This window comes from Panthera tigris, chromosome A2 (genome assembly GCF_018350195.1).
Source record: "Panthera tigris isolate Pti1 chromosome A2, P.tigris_Pti1_mat1.1, whole genome shotgun sequence".
Taxonomy (NCBI): Eukaryota; Metazoa; Chordata; class Mammalia; order Carnivora; family Felidae; genus Panthera; species Panthera tigris.
In genome coordinates, this window is record NC_056661.1 from 1,789,067 (window position 1) to 1,802,645 (window position 13,579).

General features: G+C 62.4%; 2 protein-coding genes across 2 annotated transcripts in view; both read right to left on the reverse strand.

The window, feature by feature from the left end:
* GNG7 (G protein subunit gamma 7) overlaps positions 1-2,147 on the reverse strand; it is a 118,281-nt gene extending 116,134 nt beyond the window's left edge. The window contains exon 1 of the mRNA XM_042977687.1: positions 2,104-2,147. The gene's annotated coding sequence lies outside the window, so the exon portion shown is untranslated. The remainder of the gene's footprint in view (positions 1-2,103) is intronic.
* A 4,806-nt stretch (positions 2,148-6,953) lies between these two features.
* Positions 6,954-10,424, reverse strand: DIRAS1 (DIRAS family GTPase 1). The gene is made up of 2 exons (XM_042977688.1): positions 10,344-10,424; positions 6,954-7,722 (listed from the first exon to the last, which is right to left on the reverse strand). The coding sequence occupies exon 2, from the start codon at positions 7,652-7,654 to the stop codon at positions 7,058-7,060; it is 597 nt and encodes a 198-aa protein (XP_042833622.1). The 5' UTR covers positions 7,655-7,722; positions 10,344-10,424; the 3' UTR covers positions 6,954-7,057.
* Between the last annotated feature and the right edge of the window lie 3,155 nt (positions 10,425-13,579).

Consider the following 13,579-nt stretch of genomic DNA (forward strand, 5'->3'; position numbering starts at 1 on the left):
CGCTCCGCTCCGCATTTCTGCAAGACCTCAGCATCCGACGGGACACGTTTCTGAACTGCATCCTGGACCCCTAGCAGCCACGGGAGCCTCCGAGCCGCGCGTCCTCACGCCTGCCTTCTCCCACCCACCCTGCAGCCCCTAGCAACCCCCGCCCCCCAGGAAAAACAAAGTGCCACCCACAGCCCCACATCCGTCAATACCATCGTCCCCAAAACTCCCACCTGGGTTCCTCGACTCCTGAGCCCAAAAATTCCTGAAATATTCAGTCCCCGACACAAGCCTTTCGGCTTCCAGGACATTCATTCTCCTTACACCCTACGTCCTAGGAGCAGCCCCCCCAAAGTATGCTGGGCCCATGTCCCCTCCTGCTCACTGCTGCCACAGGGTCTCTGCCTCCCCACCTTCTACACCAAATGGTCAGCCTCCCAAAAGTAGGGGGCGAGCGGCCTCCACGATACTAGTAACTGACCAAGACCCCCCATTTCCTCCTGACTAGTCACACCACCCCCCCCAAACACCTGCACAGGCTTCCCAGCCCTCTATGCCTCCAGCATGGGTCCCCACGGCTCTGGGACTCCTACTCAAAGTGGCCGGCCTTACCCTCATGCCTCAGCCCTCCCCTCCCGGTGCCCCCTTTCTGAGCTGACCCTCACCAGGGACTCCTCAATCACCCCTCCCCCGGTCCGCAACTCCACTCCCAGCCCCGGTTCAGATAACCTCCACCTCTAGCCCTGATCCCCTTCCCCTGCTGGCCCAGCCCCCAACTCCACCCCCACCCCCCTCCTCAGAGGACCTCCAACCCAATCCAAGCCCAGACCCTAATTACAGCCCCAGACCCTCCTCTGCTGACTCTGACCCCCAACTCCAGCCGGGGCCCTGGCCCCAGCCCCTTCCTCATTGACCGTGACCCCCAACCCCAGCCAGGACCCCCACCCCAGCCCCTTCCTCAAGGTCCGCAACCCCCAACTCTGGCCAGGACCCCCACCCCAGCCCCTATCTCACTGACTGTGACCCTCAACTCTGGCCAGGACCCCCACCCCATCCCCTATCTCACTGACCGCGACCCCCAACTCTGGCCTAGACCCCCGGACCCAGCCCCTTCCTCACTGAACACGACTCCCCAACTCCAGCCAGGACCCCCACCCCAGCCCCTTCCTCACTGTCCACGACCCCCAACTCTGGCCAGGACCCCCATCCCAGCCCCTATCTCACTGACCGTGACTCCCAACTCTGGCCAGGACCCCCACCCCAGCCCCTATCTCACTGACCGTGACCCCCAACTCTGGCCTAGACCCCCGGACCCAGCCCCTTCCTCACTGAACACGACTCCCCAACTCCAGCCAGGACCCCCACCCCAGCCCCTTCCTCACTGTCCACGACCCCCAACTCTGGCCAGGACCCCCATCCCAGCCCCTATCTCACTGACCGTGACTCCCAACTCTGGCCAGGACCCCCACCCCAGCCCCTATCTCACTGACCGTGACCCCCAACTCTGGCCTAGACCCCCGGACCCAGCCCCTTCCTCACTGTCCACGACCCCCAACTCTGGCCAGGACCCCCACCCCAGCCCCTATCTCACTGACCGTGACCCCCAACTCTGGCCGGGACCCCCGGACCCAGCCCCTTCCTCACTGTCCACGACCCCCAACTCTGGCCAGGACCCCCACCCCAGCCCCTTCCTCACGGTCCGCGACCCCCATCTCTGCCCAGGACCCCCACCCCAGCCCCTTCCTCACTGAACACGACCCCCAACTCTGGCCAGGACCCCCATCCCAGCCCCTTCCTCACGGTCCGCGACCCCCAACTCTGGCCAGGACCCCCACCCCCAGCCCCTTCCTCACTGAACACGACCCCCCAGCTCTGGCCAGCACCCCTACCCCAGCCCCTTCCTCACTGACCGCGATCCCCAACTCCAGCCCGGACCCCCGGCCCAAGCCCCTTCCTCAGCTGACTCCGACCCCTAACTCGGTCCGCAGCCAAATCGGAGCGCCCTCCCTGGGCTGGCCGCCCCCGCCAGCCCTCCTCCCCGGCCGCACCCTGTCCCCCGGGCCCGAGGCGAGGGCGGCGGAACCCGGCCCGGCCCGCGGTCGCGAGCGCCCTTACCTGCGCTCCGGCCGCCGCGGCCGCCTCAGCCCCGCCGCGCAGCCGAACCCGCTGCCTAGCCGGCGAGCGCCCGCTCCCACCGCGGGGCGGGGCCTACTCCCGGGGGGGGCGGGCACTGGCGGCCAGCTCGGCCAATCGAGAGCCTCGGCGGCGGGAGGCCCCGGCCGGGGCGGGGCGCAGGGCAGGCAGCGGGGTAGGCTGCGCGCAGGCGAGGGGGCGGTGCCCGCGATGTGGGCGGGGCCAGAAGGCGGAGCGCTGAATGGCACCGCCGCTGGCCACCCGCGAACGAAGAGCACGGCGTGGGGGGCGGCGCTATGCTAATATGCAAATAGTCCCGCTGTGGTGGACTCCACTGCTGACGACCAGCGGATTTCCAGAGGTGACTCGATGACGTAAGCCGGGTGCGAGGCGCTTCGCGAATTCGAATCCCCAGCGGGGCTGCGAGTTCGAATCCAACATCCTAGCCTCGCTTGAGGGAGAAGTGTATCGCTTCCTAACCAGCAGGACAGTAATAACTGCTTCCTTATTTTGAATCTTCTGCATAAGGCTAAGAGGTGAAATTACATTGTCTGCGTTTTACAGCGGCGGTAACTGAGTCTCAGCGAAGTTAAACCCAAGGTCATTTGCCTAAGCCTATCTCATAATTTCCAGGGTTTCTCAATTTCCTAACTCCTGGGCCTGGATCTAAAAAAGCAGCTGGGGCACCTGGGTGGCTTAGTCGGTTAAACGTCTGACTTAGGCTGACTTCAGCTGGGGTCGTGATCTCACAGTCCGTGAGCCCGAGCCCCATGTCGGGCTCTGTGCTGACAGCTCAGAAAAACTGCAGCTTGCTTAGGATTCTGTGTCTCCCTCTCTCTGTTCCTCCCCTGCTCACTCTCTCTCTCTCAAAAATAAAAAAATAAAGATTAAAAAATAATAATAATAAAATAAATAAATAAGCACCTTCCTAGGCACCCACCCACATTGAATGATACAGAATCCTGTAAGAACTGGACCCCTGGAATGTGCATTTTTATTTTTGGTGGGGGGGGAGGGAATGTGTATTTTTCATAAGCTCCCCCGGTGATGTTGAAACACGTGTGGTTTGTCTCCAAAATTATCCAGCAATCACGGAGGGGAGAATTTCTCACAGGGGATGATGGACTTCCAGATTCTGGGACTTCTAGAACTTTCTGCAAAGCTGACATTCTGTGATCTGAGCCTCTGGCCTCCCAGCTGAGCCCCCACAGGGCCCCTGTCTTCCCTGCAGGAACCTCCCGATCATCCTTTGCAGTGCACAGAGAGAACCAAGTGCCTGGGGCCCAGCCTCTCACTCCACAGTCCACATCTCCACAAAGGAATTGTTACCTAAACAAGGGTCACAGATTGGTGGCCCTCGGATGAGATGTGACCCCGAAGTGCTTTTAAAATGTAAGTTTGTTGCCAACATTTAAAAATAAGGACGTTTCACAAGAAGAAATCTGGATTTCCAGGCACCCTTGAAAGATCAGAAGGAAGGTCTGGCCATTCCTGGGCCACTTGGGTGACGTGGCTGAGCTTGCTTCACTCAAGGGCATCATCATGTGGCCCTAAAGACAGAGCAGGACCGGGACTGCGGTGAGGCAAGCACTTTCCTCAAATCCAAAGCCTAAAGGGGCCCCATGAAAAACAAACCAAAACCCTGCTATCAAGATAAATACTATGCTACTGCAATATTTTAAAAATTCAAAATAAATGCAGAAATGATCCAGGAAGAACAAAATACCAAAATTTTAGGAAAGACAAGATCTGACGTTGCACTTGGACCAGCCAGGAGCTTTGCTTCTCCCAGGCCCTGACAGATCCTCTCTTTATTTAAAATATCGGTATGTTTTCACCACGGTTTCCTTTGCATTAAATACTGCTTTGACATATGTATCTCCATGGCTGAGTTCTTGGCATCCCCCACTCAAGTTCTGTGCTCCTAGCGAGTGCCTCAGTCTTCTCACCCTCATCTTGCCCCTGCTCGTAAGTTTGCAAACTCTGCCCCAGGCCAACATTTAGCAGATGGGGAAGCTGGGGCCCTGCGGATTCCTCCCCGTGTGAAAGGCGGCTCAGTGCACCTGCTCATTCCTCACAAGTGGCTGCAGTGAGGATGGGCTCCAGCAGCGCCTGTGAGGTCTCTTGTGGGGGGGCGCCCCGGGGGGAATGCTGAACTGTCTTCGTCGCAAACGTTCGACCTCTTCCCACAGCCCCTTCCTTTGTCCCCACCCTTCACCCCCATCCCCCACCTCCTCCATCCTTCATCCCTCACCTCCTCCTCCTCACTTGCCCCCATCCTTCACGTTTCCCATCTTTTGCAGGGCTGCCTCCCCCCCCCCCCAAGAAAGGACACTGATGGGGAATGCAGGATCGACTTCTTTATTGCAGGAAGACTATTTCTAGAGCAAATGCTACACAGACCCCACAATGGGGGGCAGGGGGCACCCACATGCGGGGGGGGAGAAGGGGCAGGGGTGGAACCACAGCAAGCATGACCTGGCACGGTCCCCAGGACAAGGGATGCCCAGGCAGGAAGGGCCAGCAGCAGGGGCAGGCTCCTACCCCTCCTGCTGCAGGATCCCTCCCCCCAGGGAACCAGTGCCTGGGGTGGGAAAGGCCTGGAGGTGGGCGGGGTCTCAGGGAGATTGTGCTATCAGGGTGTGTCCCTGAGAAAGGGCTGCAGACACCTGCCCGGCAAGGCCCAGGAAAAGCTCCCAGGGTGGGGGTGGGGGGAGCATCACCAGATGCTGATGGGCCCTGGACCCGCCACAGGATGAAGGAGCCCAGCTGTGCCCAGGCAGGATGCTGCCAGCTCTTCCAAGGGCCCGTCCACGTGCCAGGCGGTGACACACACATGCACACACACACTCCCTCCCTCTCTACACAGTGTGCTCAGTAAACATTTGTGGAGTCACACGGACACAGGGAAAGTCAAACACGCTGCTACCAAGGTGGACACGAACAGTCCCTCTTGCCTACGAACTGTCCCCACGTGGTCGCACGACTGTCCAGCCACAGGGCCTTTCTCTCTCACACGTGCGCACACACACACAGGTCAGTCCCAACGCTGCCAGCAACCCCAGGTTGAGACCCATGTGGCGAGGAGCCGAGGGTGGCTCTGGCTGTCGTCCAGCGAGCCACTGAGCCCCTTGGTCCCGCGACAGCAGAAGACTGAATGTTGCCAACAGCCGTGTGAGCTTGGGAGCGCACGGTTCCCCACTCAGCCTTCAGATGAGACTGCAGCCAGCCCGTGCTCCGATCGCAGCCTCGTGAGGTCCCGAGTAGGAGACGAGGTGAGCCACCCCCAGGCTCCTGACCCACGGGGATGGAGGTGATAAACGTGTGTTGTTTCAAGTTGCTGATTTGTGGCCATGTGTTTGTTAGGCAGCATCATCTGACTGATACAGAGTTCGAGCCGAGAGCCACCTTGCTACAAAGTCAGACAGGCCTCGTGTTCCTCAGGCAGAACGAAACGGTTTACAGATACTGTCTTATGAACCACGTCCCCCGCTCCCCCAAATACGGTCACTTACAATCACACTTACGCTGGTACAAAGGTTCCCACCAACACAAATATCCACTCCTATGGACGATTGCACTGCCCACCCCTACGTGTAGCCTACACCATCGTTACATACACAGACTATCACAGTAACACCCTACCCGAATGACAGCCACACACACACACACAAACACACAAGAGTGTACGCGTAGACACAAGCCATCTGCCTGTCCACGCCAAGTTGCACAGATGCACCACCCATGGTCACCGCATCCCCCCCCCCCAGGCCTACAGCCCACTTCATGGCTTGTCAGACACAGTCCCACGGGGTCCCATGAGTGTGGCGTTATCTAGACAGTCTGGAGCACTCAGAGTCTCCTGGTGGAGGTAAAGCCCTGACCCCAGGAGACACGCCTTCCTGGGCAGACCCCCTCTCTCTGGGGCACAGCTGGTGGGAGACAGACTCTGCCTTGAGCCCCCTCAGATCCTGCTGGTGCTGGGTCCAGCCGCCTGCCCCTGGATGGGGCCCCGGGTACCGCCTCCCCAGCACCCCATGTCCCCCTGCCTGAGGCTCGGTGGTGACACACTGTGCCAGTCTGTGGGCCGCTGTCTGGGGACACCCTCCATATTCACGCTGGACAGTCCCCTTGGGTTGTGCTGTGGCCATGGGCCAGTCCTAGGCCTCCCCTGCCTGCACCCCAGCCTCACCTCAGGCTGGGCGAGCAGTGGGACTCCAGGCTGGCGGGGTGCTGTCGCAGGCTCTGCGGTTATTGCCTGGTGGCCTGAGACCCATCCTGCAAGCCTCCCCCCCCCGCCCCCACCCCCAAACCGAGGCTGTGGGGACAGAAGTGAGGACTGACCTGGGACCTGGGGTGGGGGCACAGGCCAGAAGTCACGAAGGATGGAGCAGGGGCAGTGTATATTAAACACCAAAAAGGAGGAACCGAACTCTGAGGTCCATGTGCATTTCAACTCTCCCCCCCCGCCCCCAGCAAGGTCACAGTGATCTAATGGGGGAGACACAGGTCTGGCTCGGGGCACCCAAGGGAAAGAGACAGAGATGGGCAGAGACAGGGGAGACCTGGCGTCCTCAGGCTCAGCGGGGACGGGCAGCTTCCCCATTTTCTCATGTGCGGATCCAGGGGGCCACCTCCAGCACTTGGCTTTGGGGGGTGCAGACAGGGCTGGGGGGCAGAGAAGGAGGGAAGGCAGAGCCGTGCGGCAGAGCCAGGTTGGAGCCCCAGACCTGCCGTGGGCTCACTGGGGCCTCGGTTTCCCCCCCGCAGAGGTGTTGGATGAAGGAAGGGAAGAAGAGAGATGAGAGGGAGAGAGAAGGAGAAGGGGGAGGATGGCGGGGAGGATCGAGGGACGGGAGCGGAGGGCTGGAGGAGGAGGAGGAGGAGGAGGGGCTTTGGGAGAGGCTTGGACCGGCTGGTGGCGGGCGTTCCGGGCTCACATGAGGACGCATTTGCCCTTGACGCGGTCTGTCCTCTTCTGTTTGCTGGAGCGCTTGCCGTCGATGTTCAGGCTCATGTTTCGGCGCGTCTCCAGCGTCAGCAGCTCCTGGAAAAGCTCCTTGACGTTGTAGTTCATCTTGGCCGACGTCTCCATGAAGGCGCACTTCCACTCCTGGGCCACGGCCTGGGCCTCGCGGGTGTCCACCTCCCGCTGTGTCTCATCGCACTTGTTGCCCACCAGCATGACGGGGATGTCCTCTACGCTGCCCTTGATCTGCACGATGAGCTTGTAGATGGGCCCCAGCTCCTCCAGGGACTGCTTGCTGGTGATGGAGTAGACCAGGATGAAGGCGTGGCCCTTGGAGATGGACAGCCGCTGCATGGCCGGGAACTGGTGGCTGCCCGTGGTGTCGGTGATCTGCAGCGTGCATACGCTTTTGTCGCAGCTGATCACCTGCCGGTAGGTGTCCTCGATGGTGGGGATGTAGGTGTCCCGGAACGTGCCCTTGACGAAGCGAAGCACCAGCGAGCTCTTGCCCACGCCGCCCGCCCCGAACACCACCACTCGGTAGTCGTTGCTCTGTTCAGGCATCTTCCACGCGGTGGGTGGGGGTCAGGGCCGGGAGGGCTCGTGCCAGCTGCTAGAACCCCAGACCGACCCTGCACAGAGAGGAGTGTCAGGCACAAATGGCCACAGGCAGGAGGGGGACAGCTCTGGGCCCCTGGGGGTGAGGTGATACAGTACAAGGGGCGGCTTCTCAGAGGAGACGGCGCTTCTCCCGCATCCTGGGAAGGCCCTCTGGTTGATTTGGCTGACTTGGCAACTCTAGCCTGCAGGCAGGCTTGGAGCCAGCCTCCTTCGCTCGCTTCCCAGCCCCGACACAACCTGGGGCCCAAGCTCCTTCCCAGGGGACCCTGGGCTGGAAGAGGTGCAGGGATGCGGCGTGCAGTGCACGAACCTCTTTCCCCACCTGCACGTCCCCCTCCCCCAGGCTGCCCTGGCTTCTCCTTCCCTTCCTAGTACGGCCGTGAGTTCTTAGAAGCCAGCAGACCTGGCTCTGTGACCCTGAGCCTCAGTGTCCTCTTCTGTGAGGTGGGTGAACTGGTGCCTCTCTCCGACAACCACAGGCTTCCTGCCCTTCCCCCAGCCCAGAGGTCCCTGAAGCTCACGGGAACCGCGTGTCTTTAACAGGCCTGTCCTCTTGGGCCCGGAAGTGACAAACCTGGTGGCCCAGGGAACTTGCACTGTAAAGCCGCTCCCCTCTTATCCCGTAAGTGCGGTCCTGATGCTGGAGGTCCAAGAGTCACAATCTTGCAAATCGGGGCCCTGATTTCTGACAGCAGCCCAGATTGGAGGTGAGAAAACTAAACTGAGCCCAGAGAGAAAGGTCCCCCCTTCCTGCACCCTGCACCCAGAGGATAGTCTGGCCTGTCTGGCCTCCGGTTCGGGTCTGCTGTTGTCTGTAGGAACAGAACCTCCTGAAAGGGCATCCCCCTATCATCTCTCTCCGCACCTGTAGTCAGAGAGGTCCAGTGGCCTCAGGAGCTCACACAGCACAACAATCCCTGAAAGGATGGAGGTGGGGGGAGAGCCCTGGGCTGGGGGTGGGATAGCAGAAGGCCTGTCCCCAGCCTGTGTCCTTACTTAGGAAAAGCAGGACACCCCTTCCCTTCTTTCTTCCCAGCTGTCTCTGAGGGTCCCTGAGTACACAGGTAGGTCCGCAGTGGGAGAGAGGAGACGTAAGATCGCACCCGGACCAAGTCACCTCCCTCGGGTGTGTAGGGGCGTAAGACCAGGTGGTGAGAACCCGGGAAGGTCAGCCGGGGCCCCCAAGCCGTGGTTTTGTCCTCTGTGAATGTGAGCAGGCACGCTGCCTGCTCCACAGGTTGCTGGGGCGAGCACTGTGGGAGCCGGATAAAGCCCACGGCCAGGCTCCCGGCACACGGGGGCTTCCGGTAAAGATGGGCAGTCATAACTGTCAATCACCAGGGCTCAGGGCAGGTTCTGAAGGACCACAGGTACCAGGTTCGCCAGAGACAGAACGATAAAAGTAACAGCAGACACATACCCCACTCACGTGCCAGGCCTGCCTCTACAGGCTTCCCAGTACTACCTCCTAGTAGACCGGATAGGCATGGGGTGATGTGCACAGCAATTCTCACCATTGGGAGCCGGCGGTGGGGGAGGGGGGTGGCGAGGGGCACCGGCCAGCTCGGCAGGCACTGCCCTTCCCCCGGTGGGCACCCAGAGAAGAGGGCACGTGAGTGTGCAGCCAGGCACCGCCATGACTGGCTGGGAGACCCAGACCGCCCTTGTCCTGCTCCGGGTGCAGACCCCCTGGCAGGACTCCAGGCCCCTCAGCATGGTGTCCTCTAGAAAGGGCCCTGCGACCCCGGAGTAGGAGCCCCCATTCAATAACCCGTGCCAGGCACCTACCTTGTGCTGTTTGAATCTCACCCTCTTCCTCCTCCTGCGGGGTGGGGGTAGGGGGCACGGCAGGAGGCTCCAGGGGTGGGGGGGACTAGCTCAAGGTCACAGAGCAGAGCAGGATTTGAACTGGGCCCTGGTTGGCTACACAGACCTCCTCCTGTGCAAGGCAGCCCTCCCCAACACTCCTGGGGCCAGGAGAACAGGCCGGGGCCCAGGGGAGGGCACAGGACACACACACACACACACACACACACACACACACACACACACACACACGCAGCAGGGCTCAACCAAATGGGGGGAGGGGTCTGGCTTAGGGACCTAGGGGTTGGATGACAGGGGGCCTGAGGGAGGGGAGGCACACTCAGGGGACCGGCCCACGGGGCTCCCCTTGGCCAGCGGAGGATCTCAGTGGTGGGGGAAGGGCCCGACCAGGGGAGGGGCTCCCGGGCGAGGGGCTTGGTTCGGCCGAGGGGCGGGAAGCTGAGCCGGTGCTCCGCGGGAAGACGGGCCCAGGGCCCAACCGGCCCCGCGCGGAGGGGGCTCTGACTGAGCGGGACCGACCCACCCAGAGAGGGGGCCCGCGCTGGACCTGGGGGAGGGGCCGGCTTGGCCGAGGGGCGCCCGGCAAGTACCGCGGGGGCGGGAGGGCGCGGAGGGGGAGCTGTCCAAGGTGGGCGCGCCGAGGGCCAGGGCCCCTCGGATCTGGGGAGGGGGCTCCGGTGGGGGGGCCGCCGGGAGGAGGAGGGCCCGGCCCCGCGGCCCGGAGGGTGGGGCTCGGACAAAGGAGGGGCGCGCGCGTGGGGGGGCGGCGGGGCCCGGCGCCCCGACCCCCGCCCCGGCCGCCTACCTGGGCGCTCGTCCTGCGGCGCCGCCGCGGCTGCTGCTGGCCGGCTCGTGTCCGCTCGGGCGCCGCCGCCCCCCGCGCGCCCGCCGCCCGCCCGCCCGAGCCGCCGCCGCCGCCGCCGCCGCCGCCGCCGCCGCGCCCGCGCCCGTCCCCGCCCGTCCCCGCCCGCCGGGCGCCGCGCTCCGCCCCTCCCCGGGGACCCGCGCCCGGCCAAGGTCACCGCCGCGCCGACCCCCGCCCCGCGCACACGCGCCCCTGCCGGCGCACCGGGGGGCCGCCGGGCCGCGGGGGCGCCGTGGGGTGGGGTCTGCCTCCGGGGGGCCCCTGCGCCCCAGGGTCACCCCGGAGCCAGGAGCTGGGCAAGAGCCGGGCAGAGTCGAGGTCACCCGGGGAGCAAAGGGAGGGGGCCGTTGGCAGAAGTGCCCATGAGGGGCTGGGGGAGCCGAAGGGGCCGGCGGGGGCGGGGGCGGGTTGGTGGCGCCCCACACTAGAGTGGGGCTGTTGCTGGGACGAAGGCGGCATCTCCGACAAGGAGACGTCTGAGGCAGCAGCTGGGGGGCAGTGGGAAGGTACCTGGAGACCCTGCCCCCACCTGAGGGGCTTCGCCCGGCAGGGGCCGCAGAACAGAGCGAGAGAGGAGAGGAAGTGAAGACCCCGCTAGGTCTGGGTCGGGGGATGGCAGCTGTAAGACTGGGGGCCCATTTGAATGGAGGGGTGACCAAAGGGGGCTTCGGAGCCGGGTTGGTGGTTTTGTGGTCGGAAACGTCTATCTTGCTCTGGTAGGAGTTGTCGCTGAGAATGAATGTTTGCCTTTCTGAAGTGCCTGTGCGTTTGGTGTCCGTGTGTCCGGTTTAAGGCAACAAGATAGCTCCTGAAAAACAGGACGGAGGGCAGAGGCTCATCTCGGAGACTGGACTATCAGGTGCAGCAGCTGGGCTAAGGGGGGGCATGACAGCCCCAGGCTCCAAAAAGCCCGTTAGAGGAAGGTGCCCCTTGATGGGAAGGTCGACACCAAGGTCCCACAAGAAGGGACTCTCTGGGGCCAGAACAGTGGGAGGGTAAACGGTGTTTGATAGGTGGTGAGCTCCCCATCATGAGGTGTGTGAGCAGATGGTCGGCTGGAGCCTACAGGCCCCTCGGGCTTTTGGCTTCTGGATCCTCATTGACTCATCGTCTCCATGGCTCTGACTGAGGTGGATGCTTCCTGCTCCCCTTGGAAACGTGGCCACTGTTTCACTGTCCCTCAGAGCCACCTGGCTCCCACAGAGGCTGGGCTGAGGTTCGTCCTGCTTCTGGGGCTCAGAGGCCCCCATTTCTCCCCGATCCAGACCCTCCAGACCCTCATCTGCAGGCCTCTCTCACCTGCCTCCTTCCTGGTCTCCCAGGATCACCCCTCCAACGCTCCTTCCTCCCGGGCATTGAATGCCCAGCTTCCAACACGGGCCTCTAATACTCTAATGCTGCCCGTGGCTCCCTTCGCCAGCTTCTCAGCCTGGCGTTCAAGTTCCTCTGAGGCCTGGCCTGAGCGCTCCTCCTGGTCCCTGGGGGCTGCTTGGAGCTGTTCCCCGGGAACACTTCCCTCCTGTCCTGTTGGGGCACCTCAGAGCGTGATCTGGCCCCAGCCCCTCATCTTGGGGTGCCCTCAACCAGAGATGAAGACAGTCCGATCGGCAGATAGGTAAGAACTTTTGGTCTGGGTTGCCATGTCCCAGCCAAGCGCCCCTCTGAGCCTCAGTTTCCTCATCTGCGAATGAAGATCACTGTTGTCTCTCAGGGCTGCAGGGAGTGATCCGGATGACGTCCGCCTACGTGGGGCTGCCAGGCACATGGGTACCCCGCGGCGACAGCCCCGCTCCCTTCCACTCCAATGGCCTGCCTGCCGTGGTCTCCTGAGCGACCGGCCCACACTTGGCTTGGGCCTCCAGCCTCTGGCCAGCTCTCCGGCTCCTCCGGGTGCCTGCCCAGGCCAGGGCAGGCTGACTCATGCGTAGGAGCGTGGGCGCAAACAGCAGCTCCACTCTGTGGCTATTTATAGCTCCCAGGCCAGGCTCTTGGCCTTGTGAGCTGGGGGAGGACAGGCCCGAGTCCCCTCCCTGCTCTCCCAGGGCATGGGGGCCCAAATCGCCATCGGAGCACCCCAAACTAGGATAGCCGTGACCCTTGCCTATGGCCGGCCGGGGGGCCTTGGCCTTTGTGAGCATGGGTATGTGCTGGCAAGAGGCCGGCTGGAGCTGGAACTCGAGTCCCTCCAGCTCTGAAGCCGCCACCCAGACTTCTTGCTGTCCCTGGCTGGCCATCCCTGTCCTGCAGAAGCCCTCTCCGCTGCAATGGACCAGCATTCACCTGCAAAGTCCCAGCGCCTGGCCTGGCCTGGCCTGGCAGCCCATGGGAATTGTCCCCGTCCCAATGCTCATCTCCTCCTCCCCCCCCCCACCCCCCGTCCCCCACTCCCGGTGGTACCGTGGGGGGAGGAAGGTGGCTGAGATGCATTCTCTGGCTCTGTGCTCCCAGGATTAATGCAATTAGGTGGGCAAAGCAGAGGCTGAGTGTCACACAGCCTCTAACGGATGCAGTTTGCCCCACAAAAGCTTTTTTGTTTGTTTTTTTTAAGTTTGGTGTCAACATTTGAAAAGAAGAAAATCATTTGTCAAAACTCAGTTTGCCCTGAAAAATGAATGGGCTGGCCCTCCCGAGCCCGAATTCCTGCCAGTCAGTCTCTGCAGGAGCTGGACCCCAGCCCCGGTTGAAAGAGGATGGTTCCTCACCGAAGCCACCTGGCGGGCCAGTGGAGGCAGCCCGGGGTTCCTCCCCAAGTACGGGGTCACTGAAGTCTTTGCACTGGCAGGATAAAGCGATGTGATGCCAGGGTGGCTGTGGTCGGTCAGAAAAAAGGGCCACGACTCCCAGAGACCTCACGGCCTTTGCACAGCCTGCCCACCTCCCCCCCCCCCCCCCCCACCACTGGAAAAGTTCTTTCCCCATCTTCTTGGGACTCGTAGTGGCTCGTAGAGATTTCCTCCCGGACCATGTTGCTAACATTGTTTCCATTTTCCTTGTCTCTCTCCCTTCGCTTTGCTTTTTCTGTCATTGTCACCTGATACTGCACTGCACGTGGGTGTCATCTGTCCCCTCACTAGGTGAGCTGCTATGCGTCCCAGGGTGGTGGGCCTCACCCTTGGGTGAGTCTGCTCCCAGGGGACACGGGGCCGTGTCTGGGAACATCTGTAGTCGCCACAGTT

What these genes read in the sequence shown, in the direction of transcription:
- DIRAS1 (XM_042977688.1), bottom strand. Translation starts at nt 7,654, where the DNA reads ATGCCTGAACAGAGCAACGACTACCGAGTGGTGGTGTTCGGGGCGGGC.